At 47.3% G+C, this 24,694-nt stretch overlaps 1 protein-coding gene across 2 annotated transcripts in view; it reads left to right on the top strand.

Annotated features, from left to right (window-relative positions):
• RXRB (retinoid X receptor beta) overlaps window positions 1-20,477 on the top strand; it is a 149,591-nt gene extending 129,114 nt beyond the window's left edge. For both annotated transcript variants that reach the window (XM_078641599.1, XM_078641600.1), the window contains exon 10: window positions 15,856-20,477. In XM_078641599.1, coding sequence (XP_078497725.1) covers window positions 15,856-16,003 — 148 coding nt within the window. In that variant the 3' untranslated portion in view covers window positions 16,004-20,477. The remainder of the gene's footprint in view (window positions 1-15,855) is intronic.
• Window positions 20,478-24,694: the final 4,217 nt, after the last annotated feature.

Genomic DNA, 24,694 nt, shown 5'->3' with positions numbered 1-24,694 from the left:
GATGGGAGGGCTGCGATCAGACGAGATGCGAGAAGTTTAGCTAATACCTTGGCTTCTGAGCTAATTAAAGAGATGGGCCTATATGAGCCACAGTTAGTTGCTGATTTACCCGGTTTGCGTATGACAACTATAGAAGCTAGCCTTTGATCCAAGGGAAGGATACCCTGCTCCAGACTCTCGTCATACAGGTTTTTTAGGTGTGGAGCAACTTTAAGGGCCATCCCCTTGAGGAATTCAATCGGAATACCGTTCGGCCCCATTGCCTTCCCCGAATTAATGGCAAAGATAGCTGTACAGATCTCATCTGCCGTTATGTCTGCGTCTAGAGCGTCCTTGTCACTGTCCGAGAGTGTAGGTAGGCTCATTTCCTCCGAGAGCTGACGTGAGTCATCGGAGGAGGTGGTGGTCTTGGAGGTATATACTGCCTTCAGGTAGTCTGCAAATGTTTCCGCTACTTCCCAGGGGTCTGTTACCCACCTCCCATCCTCAAGTAAGATTTCAGGGACCCATCGAGCCATGTGATCCCGCCGTTCTAGCCATGCCAGCATTTTGTCGGCTCGTTCTCCAAGCTCATACACTCTATGGCGTGTATGAAGGAGTCTCGCTTGGGTTATTTCAGGTGCTTGGGCTTTGTATTCTAGTTTATGGGCTCTGGCTTCAGTGGGAGAGGTATTATCTTCCGTCTCTAATAGAAGCAAGTCACTTTCAAGTTGAGTCAACTGTTGGTTTTGGTTTCGGATATACCCGACATTCAATGCTAGGGCATGCCCCTTAATTACTGCCTTATAGGCCTCCCACATAGTGTTTGGCGAATCGACTGAGCCGATATTTTCAGTGAAAAAATGGTCTGTGTGCTCAGCAAGGTCGTCTTTGATATCCCGGATTGTAAAGAGCCATGGGTTAATGATTATGGGGCCTCGGGTATAGTGCTGGTGAAAGGTAAGTTAAACCCTGAGGGGGGAATGGTCGGAGATACCTCTTGGGAGGCCCTGGGGATGTTGGAAGTGACCTATGTCTGCAAGGGACGTAAGAAAATAGTCAATGCGGGACATACTTTTATTTGCATTGGAATAGTGTGCAGTGAACTATAGCGGGAATCAGCGTACGTCAAATGTCAGCATGTCCCATTGCTTGGGTGAAGTTAGCCATGTATGTGCTACGTCGGGGAGACAATTTCTGGGTGTGTCTGTCAAGCGTTTTGTCCATTATCCTGTTAAAGTCCCCTCCTAATGTAAGAATACCAGGGGGGAGATCTATTAGTATCTTGCCCAGGTCTTGTAATGCTGTCTTTCCCAACGCAGGTGGAAGATAGACCGATATTACATTCAATGGCTTACCCTCCCAGAGCGCTTCCAAAACAGCAAACTGCCCTGTGGGTTGGCCCATAAACGGGTAGGAGTAAGGGCTAGATTTTTACGAATGAGGGGATACCTGTGCCTCAAGACCCAGACTTAAACCATGCATGGACCACAAGCTTGTATCGCCGCCTGTGGAGAACCTTACAACTGTTACCCATCAGGTGAGTTTCTTGCAATAGTATCAAATCTGGCGATTGTCTCTTAAGGTACTGCAGGACAACTCCCCTTTTTATTTTACTACCTAGGCCATTAACATTCCACGACAGTATTGACAGCCTCACATCCCTTGAGTCTGCCATGTCTGGTAATTAAGAAGAGCTAAAGGGGAACGCAGTGCGACTGTTGGTGGCATGCATGTTGAACCCAAGTTTGAACAGCGGTACATGATAACAGTGTAACTTGGTGGCTCTCGGGAGATGCAGCAGCTCACGATGCGTCTCAGCTGCCTCGTGGGTAGGCCCCAAAGCTGGAGGCCTCAATATGCCTGCCCACCCGTTCCGATCTCAACTTCCCGCGGGCCACAGACACGTCTTCTTTACGCTGCTGTCCACAGCGGCACCCGATCGTCACCTCACCAATGCCGCTCTTCGGTGGGCCCCAGGGGGTATAGCAGGCCCAGGCAACGCCGATCCTGTAAGCAAGAGCAGTGCTTCTATGCTCCATAGGTTCCGTCCTTAGCTCTCTTCCCCTTTACAGGCTGCCATTTTGATGTTCTTGGAGCGTCTCAAGTCGGCAGCTCTCACTGGCTTAAAATCAGGCGGGATACATTTTCAAGCGATGCTTTCGTGCTGGATTGGGGTAAGGAAGGGATTCCCAATGTGTTTGGGAAACCTACATAGCGAAAAGCGGAGAAATATGCGAATATTTTGGCGAGGGCTGCAGAGCCGCCTTCGAGAGCGACCATTCCCGTTGGTCACTAGCCACGCCCCCCCAGGTGCAATTTTTCTTCATCTGAACTAAGGTGCTGGGTCTCTGTAAGCTTGATAGTCCTGACAGTGAGCTAAGGAATCGTATGCATGGAATTGAAATGTCGTCGACGTATGTTTTTTTTTTAGGATAATGTTGGCTCACAATTCATGCTTGTGGACAGAGCTGCATCCGATACATTTTTCATGGTTTATTCCTTTAACTTCAAAGCCTCTTGGTACATGCACATTTATTTTACTTCAGCGTGCATCTGTGTGATCACTCATGCACTCCATTAATCTGGGTTAATAAAAAGTGTTCTGTTTTATTTGTTTTTTGTGTAGACTGATTTAACTTGCAAAATCTCTCAAATCATGATTTTATTTATGATAGCACTGAGCCGTTGCTGCATTCTATACTGGCAAAACTCTTTGGGGAATCTGCCATACACTGGACCTTATTTATAGAGAAACAGGTGGTCCCTAACTACAGAATAATTTACAGTAATCCACCTCCACATAGAAGTCAAAGTAATTTCTACGGCAACAGAATTCAAATGAAATACAATGTTTGAGGCATGTGAGCAGTAGATCACATGCTTTGCATACTCCTGCCATCTAGTGTTATATTCGGATGTTTGCAGTTTGTTTTTCTTCGAAGAAGTCTTTTCCAGTCACGAGGTAGGTGACTCCTCCTTTCGGTGATAGTGCGCAGGGGCATCGACTCCATTGTTAGATTGTTTTTTTCCTCCATCGGGTTCAGACATGAATTGCTGCGCTCCGGTTCGACACAGTTTATTCGGTTTAACTTGGTGCGCAAGACGCACCCTCAACTGTATTATTTTTGATCAGCGTATCCCATTCTCTGCGTATCATATTTGCTTCTAAAACACCCTCTTTCGCTCAGGAAGCTTGTGGATGGCTGTCAGGCCTACCCGCGTCGGCCTGCCTCGCAGTTGATGGAACGAACTCCATTCAAATTCTGCTCTCAGTGCCACGCGAAGTTTCTGCGCACCGACTCACACGAAGTGTGCAACGTGGGCTTGTCTCCGGAGCACACAGAACAGGACACAGAGTACCATGACTATTGCAATTGCTCTTTATTTTGTTAAGAATAGCATTGGTACCTTATAGTATATGTGCCACCAATTGTTTATTTGTGCAGTCACTGTTAATGTCTGAGCTTTTTTTACCTGTTTTTATTTTTTGTCCTGTATGTTTCCCACTCTTGTGTTTCTTTTTTCAACATTTATAAAACATTTTTTTTTTTTATTTCATTTGAATTCTGTTGCCATTGAAATTATTTTGACTTGTGTGGATTGCTTCAACATATTCTGTTGGTAGAGACTATCTGTTCTATAACTGTACCCATGGTCACCTACATACGTTTGGGTTAATGTGTCTACTAAAACATACACTGGACCGGCAGTTCACTTACAAGAACAAAGTACATAACCACACAGACTCAGCAGACATGTAAGTATATATATCACACAAATGGGAGCTAGATCAGGAGGCAGTAGACCTAATCTTTTAGACATTGGACAAACCAACAGAAACCCTTTTACCACACCAGACAAAGCACTTAAGCTCTGCTTTCCGCCTATCCACAGAACGTGCCTCCGAAGAATGAGCACTTGATCTTGGTTTGGAGCATTTGTATATGCACTTTCACTAATACGACTGATACCTCTAGTCATCCACCAGTACAAACACTTATGTGATGCTAATATTAGTGACACCTTGATGGCCACCCAGTCATGGTACGCAAGCATGAATATTAGAGCAAGACTGCCATAAAAATGTAAAATGGTCTTCCTAATCTAGCAGTCTGTCCCCTGAAGTCATACAATTTGAACATTTAAATTTAACCACCAAATGTTTGGAAGTTTGAGCAAAGTGAGAAGACCAACCAGTTTGAGTGTTACGCTCCTAAGTGGATGAGGTTTCTCAAGTGGTTTTCATTTCAAGACTTTCAACAGTGAACCCATCCGACCCGCATTGTTGAGTATGTACTTATTGGATAAAGAAATTGTCCTACATGTGACTAAGAGCACATTTATCAGCAGTACTGGTCTACAAAAGAGTTATAGAAAACAAGAATATATTTTAAATGGAAGTGATAAAAGATTCTTACAAGTAACCTAGAGAATTTGTCATCCATGCCTAGATCTCCACCTAGTGAAGCTTGAATCCACTTTTATTACATCTGATGAAAACACCTTTAAAACAAATGGATGCACCCACAGTAAAGTATTAAAGGTGAAAGAGTGTTGCACTCGCTACTACTTTAGTATGCAGAGTGACTGAATTATAGGCACTGACGATTCAAGGACCATATTACAAGTATGCAAAGGCAATGTGATTGCAAGTACTGGTCCACACACAACATGGTACCATAATAGAAACCGGTTAGTAAAAGGTCTAAATTATTCGGTTCACAATAGAACCCAATCCTTGTAACCGCCATAATCGGTTAACTGTGCCGCGCTCTGCGCCCCACCTCAAACTGGGTACGGTTATTGCACAATCTGCTCAAAGAGACCGGAGTATAGGCACAGAGTGGGAAGTTATAGGGGAAAGGACAAGGAATGAGATAAAATATCCTTTACACACTAACCCCGACCCCAAGCACAAAGACAAAACTGCAACCATCTAAGCACTTTTGCCCAATATCCTTCCCATCACTGTACCTACCGTTCAGCGCTTTCTGTCACACCAGGATAGCAGCACCCACATTACAAATTGTGAGCAGGTGCCCTGGGGAGGCTGGTGTGGAGGGGGGGGGAGAATAATGGTGCAATGTCACAGTAGGTAGATAATGTTTGGGGAAGGCTGCAAGACTGTGTATATGTAAGGAAACTTGGAGGTGTGGTTCACTACTCTTTCCATGAAATACACACTATTTTGATTCAGAGATATTTAAATACTGTGACATCACCAGTAATAAAGGACTATCATGAGCGTTGGCGCTGGTTGCCATCTTGTAACAATTCATTCTTATTACAGTGATACTACATGAATTAAAGTGGTTTGACAAACTGCAATACTATATATCCATATATAGATGGATATATCTCCCTTCACCTCTGCCCCCCTTCGGGATCCTACAGCCGTGCTGTTTACACTTTGTCAACAAATATTCCCAAATGAGTGCTGTTAGAAATCAGAGGGAGACCCCCAACCAGTACATAGTCTGTGGGTCAATTGTGTTTACATGCATTTTTGAAAGCAATGCAACCCATACTGAATTCCCAGCTCCCAAAATGCCTTAAAATGACCATGTACTTTACCTACTCTTTTTATCCAGCGCAAGACACCTTTACTGCTTAAGACTAACCTGAGAATTGGTAGAGAAGATTCTGATGAATGCTTCTAACTGTGGATCCCTTTCCTTGCGATAGTGCCCAGGCCTCTGATTGGATCTAGAAACTTCAAGGCAGTACTCTCGCGCGTCATTGGGTGGCATTGTGTGACTGCGCCGATGTGGTTCTGCTCTGGAAGTGATGACGGGGACAAGCCTAAAAGAGCAACTGATGGCACGTGCGCTTATATGATGCTCTGCTCGTCATTTCTGCTGCGGGTCTGCTTCAAGCCACCTACCTTTGCACTGGGGTATTGCTTTTAATTTTACAGCTCCACTTTGACTGGGGAATATTCACAAGATGAGGAATCAGCAATTGGGGTATCCACCAGACGGGGCAATGGAAGTTAAGTATCGTGTTCATTGCATAGGTACTTGGGTGTTAAAATGTCTGTGCAGGTTTACAAGCGCTTATGTTCGAGCTTAGTACTGATTTGTCGTCCACAGTGGTATCTTGGGGACATTGTATATAATCTCTAACTTCCTTATGGCATCTAATAGACTTTTCTTTTAGCCTTAACTATGTGGGGATCATACCACTGTCTCGGAAGAGGTGAGCGGAGTGGGCAAGATTATGCTCTACACAATTAAATGTGTGGCAGTCAGACTGCCTGAGATAGTACCTAAATGTAACCTGGACATTTTAAGACTTCATCTCCCGTATAATAGTTTTAATGTTCACGTTAGTCTCTCTAATGGGAGTTCTTGGTATCACCAGTTCAAGCACCCCAAAAGCATAATTGAAGCTGTGTGATATTAATCTTGAAAGTAAATCCATTCAGTGTGTAGGATGTTTCCTCTTAATCCGTCCAGAAGATGCACTAGCATTTTCATATTGTTCCTTGATGAACAGCTCTAGACAAAGCCTTTGTGGAAGGAGATGGTGAGACACATTTGGTCAAGACCTTGAATAACATCTTTGTTCGAGGCATATGGGCTGCAGATGGTACATTTATGAATAGATCGCCATCTGGTGTTGGGCTCGGATGATTGCACTTGTTTTTCTTCTGGAGAAGTCTTTGTCGTCATCGATGACTCCTCCTCTAGGTGCTAGTGCGCATGGGCATCGGCTCCATCCTTAAATTGTTTTTTCCGCCATCGGGTTCGGATGAGGATCGAAGCGCTCCGGATCGACTTTGATAAAGAAAGTGATATTCGGCGCGTAACCATTTCCAATTCGACGGTATTGTTATCGAACGCGACTACACTTCCATCTCGACGCGTTTCGAAGAACGACGACTACGGGAAGACCAGCTCGACGTAGTCCAGCCCGGAGTCCATGGAAAGGACTCCATTCAAAAAATGTCCAGCGTGTGGTGCTAAGTTCCCACACAAGGACCTACACGAGGTGTGCAACCTCTGCTTGTCCCCTGAACACGAATCCAGGGACTGTGAGGCCTGTGCAGCATTTTCCTCAAAATCGACGATTAGAAACCGTCGAGCCCGAAGACACGAGGTATCGAGAATGCAGTCACAAGCAATCCCGGAGCTGTTCGAGGACCAGCAGCCAGAAGAGGAGGAAGAAGAGGCCGACGAGGCGGGGTCTGAAGCGGAGGAAATCGACGTCCAACAAACCGTGAGTGACGACGTCCCTTTACCAAAGAACAGACCCCGCACGGTGTCGACCCCGCCCTCGAGCCCGGTCAGACAACCGAAAAAAGTTTCCGACGCCCCGCCTTCGGGCCCGGCACCGAAACCGAAACACTCGGTCTCCCATCATGGTGGTTCCGATAAACGACCCACCCCGACATCGACACCGAAGCTCCATATCAAGGAAAGCTCGAAGTCGAAACAGTCCATGTCGACACAGAAACACGCTTCGACGTCGAAAACAATATCGACACCGAAGACACCCTCGACACCGAAGACATCGGACCCGAATAAAATCTCGGTACCGAAAATACAAATGGACAGTCAGAAGAAAAAACACCTTTCGGACCCGAAAACTCCGGTACCGACACAGGAATATAAAACCGATCCTAAACAAAAGACTCTGTTTATTGATCCACAAACTGGCAAGGTAGTCACAGAACTACCTAAAAAGAGGAAAAATGAACAATCGGACGACAAAACTCCTCCGAAGAAGAGAACAATGGGGACAAATACAACTCCTCCCCCTTCCCCACATCCTAGCGACACACCCTCTTCTCCTATTCCTCACAATAGGCCAGCTATTACTCCCACACGACCATCTACACCTACAACAGATGTAGAAAGTGACACAGGGGAGGGAGAGCATCCTGGGGATGATGAAGACACAATCCCAGAGGACGCAGACCCATGGGAACAGTACAATGTAGGGTCAGATAACGATAACGACCCTGAATTGTATCCCGTCAAAACCTTCACCTCCTGATGATAATACTGGGTTTGCACAACTCATTGATAGTGCAGCAAAATACCACAAGGTAGAACTACATGCAGAACCTCAAATAGAGGATTTCCTATTAGAAACACTACCGGCTGCACAAAAAACATCAGGAACACTACCAATGCTTAAGGGCCTTCTCAATCACACATCAGAGATATTCAAAGACCCGGTGAGGGCTAGGGTACTGAACCCAAGAATTGATAAGAAATATAGAGCAGCTCCAAAAGACCCAATATTCATCAAGGGACAAATTCCTCTAGACTCACTAGTGGTCACAAACGCTCGTAAGAGAGCAAACTCTTTATCTACAGGAGAAGCCCCACCTCCTGACAAAGAGTCTAAGCTAATAGATGCCTCTGGCAAGAGAGTTGCATCTCAAGCGGCAAACAGCTGGCGCATAGCTAATACACAAGCACTACTTGCAAGGTATGACAGAGCGCATTATGATGAGTTAGAGAAACTCATCACACATCTCCCTAAAGAACATCAAAAGAGGGCAGATCAACTCATACAGGAAGGGAAGTTAATTACTAACACTTCAATCAAGTGCGCCCTAGATGCGGCAGACACTGCAGCAAGGTCCATAAACACAAGCATCATGTTAAGGAGACATGCATGGCTCAGGGTATCAGGGTTCAAACAAGAGGTACAAACATCGTTACTGAACCAACCTTTTGATGAGCAAACACTTTTCGGCACAGGGACAGATGAGGCCTTAGAAAAGATGAAAAAGGATACGGAAACGGCTAAATCAATGGGAGCATTGCAACAGCCGACCCAAAGAGGTTCCTTTCGTAGGTCCGCCTATAGAGGAGGATCCAAAAATACAGGTACAAGCCAGCAACAAACCTCTTTTACACCGACATCACCCAGAGGTAATTCTAGAGGTAGTTACAGAGGTAACAGCAAGGGTAGAGGACGCGGAAACAACAACAACCGCAACTCTCCAACCCCAAAGCAGTGACTTCATACAGCTCCCCCCAGACCATATAACACCGGTCGGGGGACGCCTATCACAGTTTCTACCTGTCTGGGAAAACATCACATCAGACAGGTGGGTGAGACAAATTATCCAACATGGTTATTGCCTGGAACTCACATCTACCCCACCAAACATCCCCCCCAAACAGCGTCCAATGAAACAAGATCACTTAACACTGTTAAAACAAGAAGTACTATCTCTGCTACAAAAGCATGCCGTAGAGAAGGTTCCAAAGCAACAACAAGGAACAGGAGTATACTCCCTATACTTCCTAATTCCAAAAAAGGATGGGTCTCTAAGGCCAATACTAGACCTAAGACCTCTCAACGCATACATAAATTCGGAACATTTCCACATGGTCACGCTCCAACAAGTACTTCCTTTACTGAAGAAAGGGGACTTTCTTTCTACACTGGATCTAAAAGACGCTTACTTTCATATCCCGATTCACAAAGCCCACAGGAAATATCTAAGGTTTGTGGTAGAAGGACAACATTATCAGTTCAAAGTCCTTCTGTTTGGTGTCACGACGGCGCCAAGGGTGTTCACAAAATGCCTAGCGGTGGTTGCAGCCCACCTAAGAAGACAACAAATACATGTCTTCCCATACTTGGACGACTGGCTAATAAAGGCCAAGTCACAAAAAGAATGTCTTCAGAACACACAGAAGACAATTCACATGCTGCACCAACTAGGGTTCACTGTGAACTACACAAAGTCACACCTGCAACCAAGCAAGGTTCAACAATATTTAGGGGCTACTATAGACACAGAAAAAGCCAAAGTATACCCCAATCCAGTCAGGATCCAGACAATGCTTACAATCATTCAAAAATTTCAGCCACAACACTCATTGACAGCAAGAGTGTTCATGCAGCTATTAGGGATGATGTCATCCTGCATACTGCTAATACCATATGCCAAACTACAAATGCGTCCGCTACAAGAATGTTTAGCGACACAGTGGAATCAGGCTCAAGGACAGATTACAGATCTGGTGTTGGTAGACGACCGCACACACCGCTCTCTGAAGTGGTGGAACACAACAAACATTGCCAAGGGGCGGTCGTTCCTAGAACCAATTCCACAGGTGACAATAACAGCGGACGCATCGCTCACGGGATGGGGAGCGCATATGGAGAAATATACAGTACAAGGAAGATGGAGTGTGCAGGAAAGAAGGCTGCACATCAATCATCTAGAACTACTAGCAGTGTTTCTAGCATTGAAAGCCTTTCAAATGCATGTTACCAACAAAGCAGTCCTGATCAGAACAGACAACATGACAGCAATGTATTATATTCAAAAACAGGGGGGGACGCACTCTCTCCAACTATCCAGACTAGCGCAGGAAATTTGGAGATGGGCCATTCCTCAAAACATCTATCTGTTAGCAGAACACCTACCAGGAGTTCAAAACCAGATGGCAGACATCTTAAGCAGACAGTCCGAACAAATACACGAATGGGAACTGCACCAACAAATACTGCAACCATTCTTCCAAAGATGGGGACAACCAGAGATAGACCTCTTTGCCACTCATCAGAACGCAAAATGCCAAAGCTTCGCGTCCAGGTACCCACACCACCTGTCGCAGGGCAATGCGTTATGGATAAATTGGTCCAACAAATTTGCATACGCTTTTCCCCCTCTCCCACTAATCCCATTAGTGGTCAGAAAGCTGCAACAACACTCAATGACCATGATACTAGTAGCACCCACGTGGGCACGACAACCGTGGTTCACCACGCTCTTGCAACTCTCACAAGTGCCACACCAAAAGCTAAGAATTCTACCCATGCAACTTACACAGAACCATGGAGAAATAATGCACCCAGATCCCACACAACTGAACTTAGCGATCTGGCTCCTGAAATCCTAGAATTTGGGTACTTGGATCTACCCCCAAATTGCATGGAGATAATTAAGCAAGCGCGACGTCCCACCACCAGAGCATGCTACGCAGCTAAGTGGAAGAGGTTTGCTATATACTGTACCACTAATAATATCAACCCTCTGGACGTATCAACAAAGGAGATTATTTGCTACTTACTACACTTACAGCAATGTAATCTCGCGTACACATCTATCAGAGTACATCTAGCAGCTATAGCAGCGTACCTACAAAACAGGCAGCACATATCCCTGTTTAGAGTGCCAGCGATAAAAGCCTTCATGGAAGGCCTTAAGAGAGTAATTCCACCGAGATTACCACCTTCCCCAGTCTGGAACCTCAACATAGTACTCACCAGACTAATGGGACCACCTTTCGAACCTATGCATAGGTGTGAAATACAATTCCTTACATGGAAGGTGGCCTTTCTTATAGCCATTAACTCACTCAGGAGAGTAAGTGAATTACAGGCATTGACAATACAAGAACCATTCCTACAATTACATCAGAATAAAGTGGTTCTTAGAACAAACCCAAAGTTCTTGCCTAAAGTAATTTCAGCATTTCACATCAATCAACCGGTGGAACTACCAGTCTTTTTTCCCAAAGCCACAGACGGTAGCAGAAAGGGCCCTACATGCACTAGATGTCAAAAGGGCCATTTTGTACTACATAGAAAGGACACACAATTTCAGGAAAACTAAACAACTATTTGTAGCATTTTCCCCAACACATAAGGGCAATCCTATCTCTAAAGCAGGCATCGCTAGATGGATTATAAGATGTATACAAATATGTTACATAAAAGCAAAGAGAACATTAACTGTTCCTCCTAGAGCTCATTCTACACGTAAGCTAGGAGCATCTATGGCATTCTTAGGAAACATTCCTCTAGATGACATATGCAGAGCAGCAACTTGGTCTACACCACATACCTTTACAAAGCACTACTGTGTTGATGTGCAGGCTACACAACAAGCCAGAGTGGGCCAAGCTGTATTAAAAACTCTATTTCAAACAGTTGCGACAGACACGGGTGACCACAGCTAGGGAGGTAACTGCTGTATAATCTATTCATAAATGTACCATCTGCAGCCCATATGCCTCGAACGGAATATGCTACTTACCAGTATGCATCTGTTCTTGGAATAGAGGGCTGCAGAGTGGTACATGCCCTCCCTGCCTCCCCGGAAACCAGTGTCTGTCCCAACATTGTCTTATTTAGATACATTTACATGGGCATATCTTTATGTATTATACTACACTACTCCATCTAACCCTACTATGGCAAAACAATCTAAGGATGGAGCTGATGCCCATGCGCACTAACACCCAAAGGAGGAGTCCTCGGTCCTGTGACCACAAAGACTTCTCCAAGAGAAAAACCAGTGCAATCATCCGAGCCCAACACCAGATGGCGATCTATTCATAAATGTACCACTCTGCAGCCCTCTATGCCAAGAACAGATGCATACTGGTAAGTAGCATATTCCTTACCTACATTCAACACGATCGTCAGATGGTAACTAGCACAACACAGCTGGTTCTTCCCAGGTTTCAGTATTTGGGTGTCAGGTTTGCCCCACAAGACTCACCTTTGCTTGTGGCGCGATTCCGCAGAGACGACAAGAGCACCCGTCCCTGTACCCACCTAACCCTCGTGGACGACAAAACCCAGCAGGGATGAGATGGACGCAGGGATGGGAGCCAGGGTGTAGGGTTAAGGATGGCGTGGAGCTGGTGGGGCGTCCCGGTGTCACTGGAAACCAGAATAAGAAAGATCAGAAAGTGAAGCAGACCCGAAAGGAACCACCCCACTTACACACACAGGACCAGGTACCCCGTGAGGACTTACCAAGGCTTCCGAAACGAAGGTTCCCACATGAATGCAGCTCCTGTTGTGAATAGCGAGGACGGCGCTCCTGCGCGTTATCGCCAAGTACAAACTAAAGAAAGCGCTCCTGCGCGTTCACCCAAGCTATAACAAAAAGGAAAGCGCTCCTGCGCGGGTAACTGGAAATGGGAATCAACCACCCAGCTTGTGGCATTCCTTGTAAGGGGACAGGGTCTGCAGGCTGAGGTATTCCCTATAGCGCTCCTGCGCGGTGGGAAAAAACAAAGTAAAAAACCCCCAAAACACAATTTGGTTCAATGTACACCCTTAGGGCGCTCCTGCGCACCAAGGGTCAAGAAAAACAAACAAGGGCTTTCCTGGAACTCCCAGTTGATGAAATACCCCAGCGCTCCTGGTAGGCGCTGTCTAAGACCAGGAAGCGCTTCAGCGCGGCTTGCCTCCCAGAAGCAGAAGAAAACAAGTAGCAAGTCCAAGCGGCTCTCCGAGAATGCCGCAGACACAATGTTGCAAGTCTGAGCGGCTCTCCGAGAATGCCGCAGATACAATGTTGCAAGTCTGAGCGGCTCTCCGAGAAAGCCGTAGATACAATGTTGCAAGTCTGAGCGGCTCTCCGAGAAAGCCGTAGATACAATGTTGCAAGTCTGAGCGGCTCTCCGAGAATGCCGCAGATACAATGTTGCAGGTCAGCGCGGCTCTCCGAGAATGCCGGAGAAACAAAGTTGCACCTCAGCGCGGCTCTCTCCAGGCATGCAGGTCTCAGGTTCAGCCAGAATCCAGAATCCGAAGCGCTCAGCCGGCGGGAAAAGCGCAGTATATGCGTTTTCCCCCGGAAGCGCTTCTGTGCCTCGCTTCCCAGGGCTAGACCGGGTACTCGTCTTCCGCCGGAAGTGAGTATCCCGGCCTCCCGTGTGTGTCAGCGGAATGGCCGGCCGCGGCAACGCCGCGAGCCGCGACATTGGGATATTGCTTCTTGCCTAAATTCTGATCTAAGAGCTCCCTTATCCTCACAGTTTGCAGCGAACCGTGACACCACTTTTGATGTATTCATTTGGTAGAACTCTGGAAGCTGTCTTCCCCTGGTGATTTCCCTGTGGATATATCGGTTATGGCATGTTGAAGCTCATTACCTGAAAGGCTACCTTCAAAAATGTTGCTAGCCTTACCCAACTGTGTGGTCAATTGTTTCCCTAACAATATCTCTGCTGGCGTTTGGGTCCTGATGTGACGGACCATAAAACTTGTGGAAGTATACTGCAAATTCCTTAGAGATGTCAGTCAGGTTCGCTAACAGTTCACCCTGGTAGTTTCTGATCACAAGTAGGGCCCAGGGTTCCAGCTTCTCCAAAGCTAGTAGGTGACCCGCTCTCGCCGGTGTACGCAGTATTTCCATTAACCATGGGATGTTGCATATTCTTCCTGCGGCATAAAGTGGGTACTTGGGTTACATTTCTTTTGGGACACTTTCCTGCAGCAGAGGGGAGGGCAGTATATTTCTTACTGAAGTCACGTGTTTGAGCTTCAACATCTGGTCATTTTTCCTTATACGTTTCAGAGTGGAGCCTTTCATCATAACTCTGTACGTGCATGTATGCCTTCCCCGCCGCCCCTAGGGGTCTGAGTCTAAAATACAGTGCTGCATTAACACTGGCCAGTAAGGCGGAGTGACCCAGCTCAACTCCTCTGTCGCACCAGCTGTCAGATTTTAAGACTGCGTGTTCTTTGTGAGAAAATCTGCAGGAGCTTTAGAATTCATCATTTGTGATAATTGTATTCATTGTGCTACTTCTTGAGGTACATCTGTTCAAACAGGAAGTCTTCTGCATGGCTCTGGAGAACGTGCTTCCCTGCACTAAGTTGACCTCGCAAGTCAGTGGATAGATACTGTAGGTATTTTAATCTCTGTAGTGAACATGAGTCATATTTTCACTGAAGGACTCTCTGTTTACATGGATTGAGACCTTAGAGCTTGGTCCTGAGTTTGAGTGCGCTTTCATGCTGCACGCCTCTTTTACAGACCGTGGCTGCTGTCCACGCTAACTAGCCAGCGGTAGACTGACAGTGGTGGCAGCATTAACCTATACTCCGAGGTACCTGTACCCATTAGGAGGGGTTGGCTACCAGCTTTCTCCTAGTAAAATTCAGCATCTGGATCCTTTTCGCTTCTACTATGTCTGAGTTGTGTGTTTTGAGAGCCAGTGGTTCATTCTGTGAGGATGGCGAGACGTTGTGTTTAATGTGAGCTGAGCTGCTCTCTGTTGGATGCTCTCTGATGGACGCACTCCGGTTCAGAATGTGCCTATTCTGCTCGATCTTCAAACGAGACTGGTAAGGAGAGCAAGTTTCTCGTTCGTCGGCAGCTGTGAAGATCGAGCAGAATAGGCATGTTCGGAACCGCCTTCTCGGCATTTGGATCACAAGCTTTCTCGTAGCTATATTATCTTTCTCCCGTATTGAGGATCGCACTGATACTGTTGAGGATACAGTTTTACAATTCAAATACAGAACATGCCCCTGAGGAAGGGACCCCAGAGTCCCGAAATGCATCGGGCTTCTTATTAAAATTATGACAACCTGTTGATGTAAAGACTGCAATTCCATGTACACACTTTTGTTGCATTGTAAAAATACAACAGTAATTCGTATGTTCTTTTTGTTAAGTATCAAATACAACACACAAGATGTATTCGATATGATTTATCAATGAATAACAATTTGCATAAGATACAAAACAATGGAGTGTTTTTATTGACTACATTGGTTGTTGTAGGATTCAATTGAGAAAAACAGAAGGGTTAGTTCTAAGGGAATAGTGCTCACTGCACTCAGGATTTTCATCCTGTTAGATTATCAGTTAATGTTTCGCACGTGCTGTCAACACGTTGCAGCAGTGATGCAGCCATAAAGAAAAGGTTTATGTAAACCAAGTAATAGTTATAAGAAACGTTTAAGTTAGGTGTGCTCCTCTACTCCTCATAATTCAGTCTGTTTGTTGAACATGTCCTTGGAGGGCCTTGATTGAGGGGGTGGGGGGGTCCAGCATTGGTATTGAGGGTGTTGGCTACTGTTCAGGGTAGCTGCTTCGTCCATTATTGTGGTCGCTGATCTCTTCTGTCTCTCTTGCTCTAGGTTTGCGAAGCTACTGCTCCGTCTTCCGGCTCTCCGTTCCATTGGGTTGAAGTGCCTGGAGCATCTGTTCTTCTTCAAGCTAATCGGAGACACCCCAATTGACACCTTCTTGATGGAAATGCTTGAGGCACCTCACCAGCTCTCCTGAAAATAGAAGGGTGGACTTTGCCACAGCAAGGAGTCGCGAACAGAAGATATCTCCCATGTCCCCTGCCATGTAACCCCTTTTTGAAGAGGAAAGCCTTTTCTCTGCATGCAGTGCACACACTCCGGTTACAAAATGGAAAATCCATCTCAGTGATGCTCCGAGGGCTACGTAAAGGACCTGTAGAAGTTCTTTAACAGTTGGCTCCCACAGACTAAGACTTGTCTTACTGACAGGCAGGCGTGCATCACTGAGGCTTCAATGCATACTACTTACAGGCTACGGCCTTTCACCATTACTCTTGGAAAGGGCACTCTCGCGACATAGCTTACCACATCGTCGTGGGTGAAGGATCTAACACTCTGGGTGACTAAACCGCTGAATTTGTTAACTGATCGAAGGACTTTCTTTAGCGATCTGGGCGGAGAGCCACAACTAGCCATGCCAAGACGATGAGGAGGATGCAAAATGGTGTATCTCAACTGTGCCACATTTACCTTTCTCTTTCCCTCCCTGTGCACCGTTTAGGTGAGGACTAATGGCAGCAGGAGTTGCATCAGCAGAGAAGGTGGACCACGGCAGCTGGGGGCAGCTGGGCCTGTATCTACAGAAGATATGAGCTGATGGCTTCGAGCGATCCACACGTAGACAATGGGGATTAATGGCTTCAGCTAGTCTATAGCTTGTGATACGAACTAATGGGTTTTGGGGTCCTAGGTAGTACATATGGATCGGCGACTGCAGAGACTTGGAAAATAGATCCATCGGCCTAATAGCTACACATAATTCATATATGTGCTTGTAAGGCTGCATGCAGCGCACCCATGGGTAGTCTTTATTTCTGCAGACCTTCATACATCCAAAGTAGGCTGACTTCTGCAGGAGTTGGGCTAAAGAGCCGCACAGAGGTCTTCGCAGAGTCCACGCTTGGACTGATGGACGAGAAGCACCTTCTAGAGGCGTCCATACATGTTAGCCCGCTTCTGAGGCAGGGAGGAATGCGTTAAAGATGATGCTCACTCGGAAGGTTATGTAGGGGACCTGCAAAGTTTGCAGGAAGGTCTCAGAGGGAGGCTTATGGGGCGAAAGAAACAAGGGGGAGGGAGTCAGACGGAATCTCCATGGAGGTCATGGAGCAAATAAAAGCTCAGTGGGCTACTGCAAGGAGGCTCAAACAGAGGAAGCGCATCGAGCCTCATGGCCAGATAGAACAGTGAGCGCAGACTCTAAACGAGTCCATTCTATCGAAATATTGGTTATTGTTTACACGAAGAGGAATTTAGAAGGCGTTGCTGAGCTGAGCATTCAGACAGCAAATACGTAAAGGAGTTCTAGTCTGCTTTGAGTGGAGTGTTTAAAAGGAGAAATGGTTGCTTGATGGGACTCCCTTGGTTTTTTTCACCCCCCATTATACCTGCCCCGTCTCACCCTTGACGTCTGGGTCTCTTCTCGTCATCAACAGTAGCTGCCGTTCATCATGCCAGCCCTACCATGTTTATCTGAACCCAGCCTCGCCTCTTCCGAGCAAGGGGCATCTCGTCAACCCAGCACTTGTCCTTGACCATAACCCTATGGCATCTCCTCACAACACCTATTTGTATTGCACTTTTTCAGTTCATCAAGTATATCCTCTGCCTAACACCCTAAATCTTACAATACTTTCCTGTCACCCTAGCTTAAACGTGTAATTTGTCCCATCTTCCCCATAGCCATAACTTAACATGTTTCTTTAACCCCACTCCTCCCTTGTCAGTTGTCATCCCTGTCACATTTTTACAAATACTTAGTTTTTTTTCTCATTCACATCTTTTTATCAGATTTACATTGCATTTTAGCTCCATGAACACTTCACCCTTACCCCAGGGCCCATGAACCCTTCCTCAAATCTTTTATCCCCCTTAATAACCTTCCCCACTCGCTGATCCCATGGTTCGTGTTCCTCATGATTTTGTCAGTGCTTTTATACTTCTTGTACCTGGTCCTCTTCCTTTTATATACCTTCAGTATCCTCTCCAGAGGTTCATCTAGCGACACTCTCTGCTTTCGCTTAGGCTGTGTTCGGGTCCTGAAGGTACAGTGATGCAGAGGATGTAAAGGACCCTCCCTCAAGTACCAGTTTAAAGTCATTCTCTATTTCCTTCGTCTGATCTATTTCCTTTTCAAAATTGATACCTTGTCACAGACCTGAAGTTCAATGTTTGGATAGGCGTTGGTCTTCCTGAGAGCCTCAAAAACACCCAGGTGGACCTGTAGAGGGGGCGCTGGGAATTAAACATTTTAATAGTTTTTTTTTTAAAATTCAGTTTGCTCATTGATCAGGATGTTTTTTAAACATTTGAAGCGTTCTCTCAGCAGTCCCTTGATAGCCAGTCTTGTTGGAGATGCACTGGGATCAGAATGAAGTCTTTTCGTATCTAGGCCCCTTAAAATGCTGCTGATGGGTTACCTTAGTGCCAGCTTTTTACTACTTTTAATCTTGACTCGGGGGGTGGGGGCCCTAATGAGAGTGTATGAGAGGTGGGTTTAGCTTCCCTGTGCTTTGTTTGCCAAAAGAGGTACTCGTGTAGGCCTACTATTCGTCTCCGAAGTTGGAAGTTGCTGGTTCCGTTTCAGGAGCAGAGGATGGCCGGGTGCTCTGGCTTCGAAGGTTGGGTTCTGACACTTGGCTCACCACCCACTGTTTTCCATTGATTTTCTTTTTAGTCATACAGGGATCAGCTGTGATGCAAGATGGAGCTACCATGGACTGTGTACCATCATGCAAGACCTGGGCGCTTTACCTAGGAGTCTATAGCTCGGTTGACTCCAGAACGGCAAAGATGATAGATCAGCAGCAGTTTGTTTGATGCTTGAGGGCTGAGGGGTTTGGGTATGAAGGAGCTGTTTTAAAGTAAAAGGATTCACATGTTACAACAGTTATTTACTTCAACTGGTAGGGAAAATCTTTCTTGTAAAATGGATGTCTATATTTCATGCACCATGCCTGTGTGCCCGCTCATCTGATAGCACAGAATGATGCGACGCAAAATCCCCAGAAAGGATCACTTTGGGAGTAAAGACAGACTCCATGTTGGTGAGATTACATTAAGAGGGAAGGTTCAGTGCTACATGGCGTACTCCATTTTTACAGGAATGACCTGTATTCTGGTTCCCTGGCTTGGATTGTATAGAGCCTTCCTCATCGGCTGCTGGCTGGATCCCAGAGAGACGGATGTTCTACTGTGAGATCAGTGGAAGGGGAGAAGAGGCCTCTTTTCAATTAAAAGAAAAAAATCCACTGAGGTTGACACTTTACAGATCTGCCACTCATTTCCCCCCATAACAAATGAAATAGGAGGACTAGGCTTCTGCTCAGTTGTTCGGTTTAAAAAAAATAAAAAATTATTAGCCATCACTATATATTCCTTCCTTCAAGGCATTGAAGGTTTTCCAGTTATCATTGAAAGAAAAGATCTATTTGGCACGCAGATGTCACTAGTCACTTTTAAAGATCTGCCTTTTGTGAATCTATCTGGGCTATGAAGCAATCTGCCCCTGAAAGAGTGGTTTGCAAAAGCTGCCCAGTGCTGAAGCACACCACCATGGTCTGTGCGTCATGTCAGCATAGACTATGCTGCTTACAGGAAGTGCGTGTAGGTGATGTGCTAGCTTCTTCCACGACCAAACATGGGTAAACAAGAACTGAACTTTTTGCGCAAAGTAAAGCAGTGTTGTCCATAAGAAGGGGCTCGTCTGCTCCCCCCTACTTATCCCCTTGGCAGCCAGCCGGTCTGCTTATACTTTTTGTATAGCGTGATAGGTGGAGAAATGGAGTTGGTTCTGGGCTTGAATAATGGAATCACTCAAACAGCAGTTGTATAGCGCAGCACTGTCGTCCCTGGGGGTATCTGGGTGCTGTCTGTCGAAGAGCCGAGTCTTGAGTCTTTAAGTCTGCGAGGAGGCTGTACGGAGCTGGAGGGGAAGGTTGTTCCAGGTCTTGGCAGCGATGTAGGAGAAGGAGCGGTCCCCGCTGCATCTGCGGGGAGTGTGCGAGGGTGAGTAAAGAGGAGCGCAGGTGTCTAGCAGATTGGTGGAAGTTCTTCAGAGTATTTTATGATGCATTGACATCACCGTTAAAAGAAATCTTTCTATATTTTTGATCCTTTACTAGGCAGGTGGTTGTGATAGTCTGGGATTGCCCTCTGGGTTCCATAAGAATTGAGGGAGGGGAGGGATATGGTGGGAGGGCCTGTAGCCCTTTACTTTTCAATTCCAGAGTACCACTGTGGTGTATGTCCCACACTTTTTAGGGATGTAACCATCTCCCCACATTCGCCTGCCTCTAGGTTTTACACATTGTATTTTGATTGTATGAAACAAAAGATGATCTGGTTTTGATTTGTGCAATTCTGCTGCTGCTGCATGATTCCGTTTCTCTCTCTTGTTTTAACCCTTCGAGTTGCTTTCTGAACATTAAAGAGCGGATCTAGCACTGAAACTGCCTTCTGGCATGACCTTTCATTGCTGCTACAGAATCCAATGTAAGCAGGAAGTATTGTATTCGATGTGACGGTGATGTTGTTTAACCCCTCCCATGTTGAGCTCGTCATCAGCCACGGTGCTCGTGTGCTGATGACGAGCTGAGCTCGTCATGGTCGTTAGAACGCTCACACGCGGGGATAATTCCCCTGCTGTGCTGAGTGTTCTAAGAAAACGGGTGTGGCCGTGACAAGCTCAGCTAGTCATCAGCACACGAGCACTGTGTTGCATGACGAACTGACCTGAGCTCATCATCAGCACCGGGGCGCTGTGCGCGCCCCCCGCCCCCCAGCACAGCGGGGGAATAACCCCCGCAGCCAAAGGGTTAACTAAACCACAGTGAATCCAGTTCTTTGTGCCCTGGGCCTGTCAGTATTTCTTGTGTTCATACCCAGTCCATCAGTGGGAAAGAGTTGCCAGACAAAGAAATGCAAAGCGTCAAAGTTGGATATAAATCAGCCTAAGGTTTTTTGGTAGCCTGGTAGAAAGGTGAGGGCTCTCGGAATTTGAACCTCTTTACTGGAGTTACCCACACAGATCCTTAAAAGAAATGTGCAAACTTTTTACCGAAATTTGAACAAAGATCTGACAAAGTTCAAAATAGAATGTCAAAGATAAGCCCTTAACAGTACTTTCGCTGTCCAGTTTAACCTGGCTACCCTAAAATTGGTGCAAACTGGAGATTGAGGGAAGTTGGGAACACAACTACTGCGGTGTTACCGCAGGAGGGGCTGGATGCTAGATGTAGTCGACACCCACAGCAAGTACCCTGGACTACCAGTTCTGTAGTAGGGGATCTCTGTGTATAGTCATAATCTAGTGAATAGTCCCGCCCATGTGCATGGACCCCGGAGCAATCAAAAATAATCTCTTAAGGTGTCGAAAAATGCAGAAATGCACAGACACTTAAGAGAGAATTAAAGACGGATAATGCAGCCTATATCCACAGGCTACACTGTCCAGTACTTCAACTAGAAATTCCACCAAAAATCCACAAACAGCACAACCTGTCCAGATTTTTCTTGTTTTAACAGCAAAAACCCTCTGGAATGATAGAGAGGAAGAAATGGACAGACAAGCCCCATAGGCTGCCATTATGTGGCTCAGAACAGGATACTGTGCCTTTAAGAGAACTTTCCAGAACTTCACAGTATCCCAGAATGCACAGCAGGTCCCTTTTACTTTCAGTTCTTTTTTCCGGCTCCTGCAAGCAGGACCCTGAAGCATTGAGCTCTCCCTTTTCAAGGGTTTATTGGTGATTTTTTCACTTTTTTCAAGTTCTTTGAGTACTTTTCTGAAGTACTTTGGTGGTTTTTCTTCCTGTTTGTCTTTTGGTGCACTCTTTGATTGTCAATATGCCTGCACTATTCGACAAATGTCCAGAGTGCTCCAGGAAGAAGGCCAAATCGGACCCACACGAGGTGTGTATCATCTGCCTTCCCTCTTCACATGTCCCAGAGGAGTGTGACATTTGTCAGGGCTTTTCTGGCAGGACCCTGAGGGATAGAATGAAGATCAGACTTCAGGGCCTGGAGGACAGAAGGCTGAAGGCGCAAGGTGGGTCTGGAGGGGCTTCCTCTGCCCATGCTGAGGCCTCAGGGGGGCTCCTCAGGGGCAGGAAGACCAGCAAGCGTCCCCATTCTCCGTCTGTGTCGATTGCACCAACTACGGAATGACTGCAGCCTGTTTCCCATCTCCCCGGAGCTCCGGGTCGAAGCGGCGTCGAGGGAACTGAACAGACCGCCGTCGAGATCTCCGGTGACAATTTCGTCCTCGTCGGAGTCGTCGTCGAGTCATCGACGTCGAGAGGCCCGGAGTCGGCGCTCGCTGTCGAGGCGACACCGCCGTCGGCGGAGAGGAGAAGGTCGTCGTCGAGGGGATCCTTGACGTCGAGGAGGTCGCCGTCGAGGCGAAGGAGGTCGCCGTCTTGGTGAAGGAGGTTGCCGTCGAGGGAGAGACGGTCGCCGTCGAGAACAAGACGCTCGTCGTCAAGGGGCCGACGCTCGTCGTCCGTCGCCGTTCTTCGACGCCCAGAAGGCGCGGAAGGAGTTCTGGTGCCAGGAGTCAGTCTAGCAGGTGCCAGGTGCCTAAGGAAGACTCACCAACGGCACAGCCTACATAGGAAGGCGGATCACCGGGTTCGGTGTACTCAGTGGTGTATACCCCTTCTGGGCAGAAGTCGGTTACGCCTCTTCCCTTGCCAAGGGGGCTTCCTCCGCGAGCTCCCACTCCGCCTCCACCACTTCCACCGCGTCCTCTACCTCAACCTCAGCTACCGGCAGACAAGCCGTCTCCGATTCCTCCGAGGTCGGTCTTACTGCCACGATATCCGACTCCTCCCCTGCCAAGCCAAAGTCGCCCGCCCCGGTGGAACCGGCGGATCGACCGAAGCCAAGGAGATCGCGATCACGCTCCGGACGGAGGGGGAGATCGAGTCGTCGTCACAAATCCTCCACTAGGTCAAGACGGCGCCATGGGAGGCGACGATCACGGTCCCGCACGGACTCTTCCAGGACCAGGACCTATTCACCGACTTTGTCGGAATCCCCGGGGACGAGGGTGTCTCCTGTGGATGACATCAGCACGTACCAGGATGTTCTCCTGAGGGGTACAGCAAAATTCTGAATCACGGTGACGGCTCCGACACCCACGACGTCCGTGATTTTTGAGTTGCTTCATAAGAAACATTTGTCTTGCCCTTTACTACCGCTGGTACCAGGATTGGTGGAGCCTGCGCAGGAGCTGTTCCTCACACCAACAGCGACGAAGGCCGCTCCCTCCCGGCTCCTTAAGAAATACAGGGCCCCGGATCCTGACCCGGCTTTTCTGCGGATGGATCTGATTCCGGATTCTGTTATAGTGACGGCGGCCAAGAAACAACATTCTACCTCCCCGTCTTCCGTGCCTCCTGATAAGGAGAGCCGATGGATTGATTCCGCTGGCAGGAAGGCCTGTGGGACGGCATCTACGGCCATGAAGGCGTCTAGCGATGCTGCTCTGCTAGGGCGGTATGATCGTGCCCTGTGGGAATCCCTCCAGCAGTTCACGGAACTCCTTCCACGGGAAAAGGAGGATTTTCAGGAGATCCTGAAGGAGGGGATGCTGGTATCGAACCAGCTCATCAGTGCGGCTGCTGAGGTTTCTCTTTTGGCGGCCCATGGATACTGTCATGGGATCAACCAACGGCGCTATGCTTGGCTTAGGCTCACATCACTCAAGCTGGAGGCTCAGCAGAGGGTGGCCAATCTGCCCTTCTCGGGGGAAACCCTGTTGGGCAAGCATGCGGACGATGAGATGGCCCGCATGAAAGCAGAGGCCGAGACCCTGACAGCGGTTGGGTTGGAGAAGCCCAAAGAAAAGAAGGCCAGAAGAAGGCCAGAGGCGGTTCGGGGCACAGGGCAGAGGGCGAGGGCGAGCTTCGGGACAGCAGCAACAGCAACAGCAGCAACAGCAGCAACAGCAACAGCAGCAACAACAGCAGCAGTTCCGGAGCCCCTTCCAGAAGCGCCAGAAGAGTAGAGGAGGCCAGCAGTCCTCTACAGCGAACAAAGGCGCAGCTAGGTCTCGACCCTGAGCAGTTACTTTCCCTACATCAGTTACCCTCTCCGGTGGGGGGAAGCGTTCAATTTTTTCTGGCAGAGTGGAGAAAAATTACTCAGGACAAGTGGGTGCTGAATATTGTTTGCAATGGATACAGTCTTCGGTTCACCAGCCCGCCTCCATCGATTCCACCGGTGAGCTCGCAGTTTCAACTGTGCGAGCTCCAGGCGGAGGCAGATATCCTGTTAAGGAAAAGGGCGATAGAAGACGTACCTCTGTCTCAAAGAGGAAGAGATCTGTACTCCTGGTTCTTTCTGGTTCCCAAGAAGGACAGGAACGAGTTCAGGCCCATTCTGGATTTGCGACAAGCAAACCAGTGGATTCGCAGAGAGAAGTTTCGCATGCTGTCGTTGCCTCAGATTGATCCTCCGCTGCAACAGGGAGACTGGCTATGTCCTATAGACCTACAGGATGCGTACTTCCATGTACCCATTGCACACAAACACAGGAAGTTCCTGCGATTCCAAGTCGGCGCCAATCATTATCAGTACACAGTACTGCCATTCGGGCTGAAGTCTGCGCCCAGAACATTCTCGAATTGCATGGCAGTGGTAGCTGCACACCTAAGGAAGAACA

This window comes from Lissotriton helveticus, chromosome 5_1 (genome assembly GCF_964261635.1).
Source record: "Lissotriton helveticus chromosome 5_1, aLisHel1.1, whole genome shotgun sequence".
NCBI lineage: Eukaryota > Metazoa > Chordata > Amphibia > Caudata > Salamandridae > Lissotriton > Lissotriton helveticus.
Note: the sequence above shows the minus strand (reverse complement) of the source record. Positions and strands in the feature narration are given on the sequence as shown.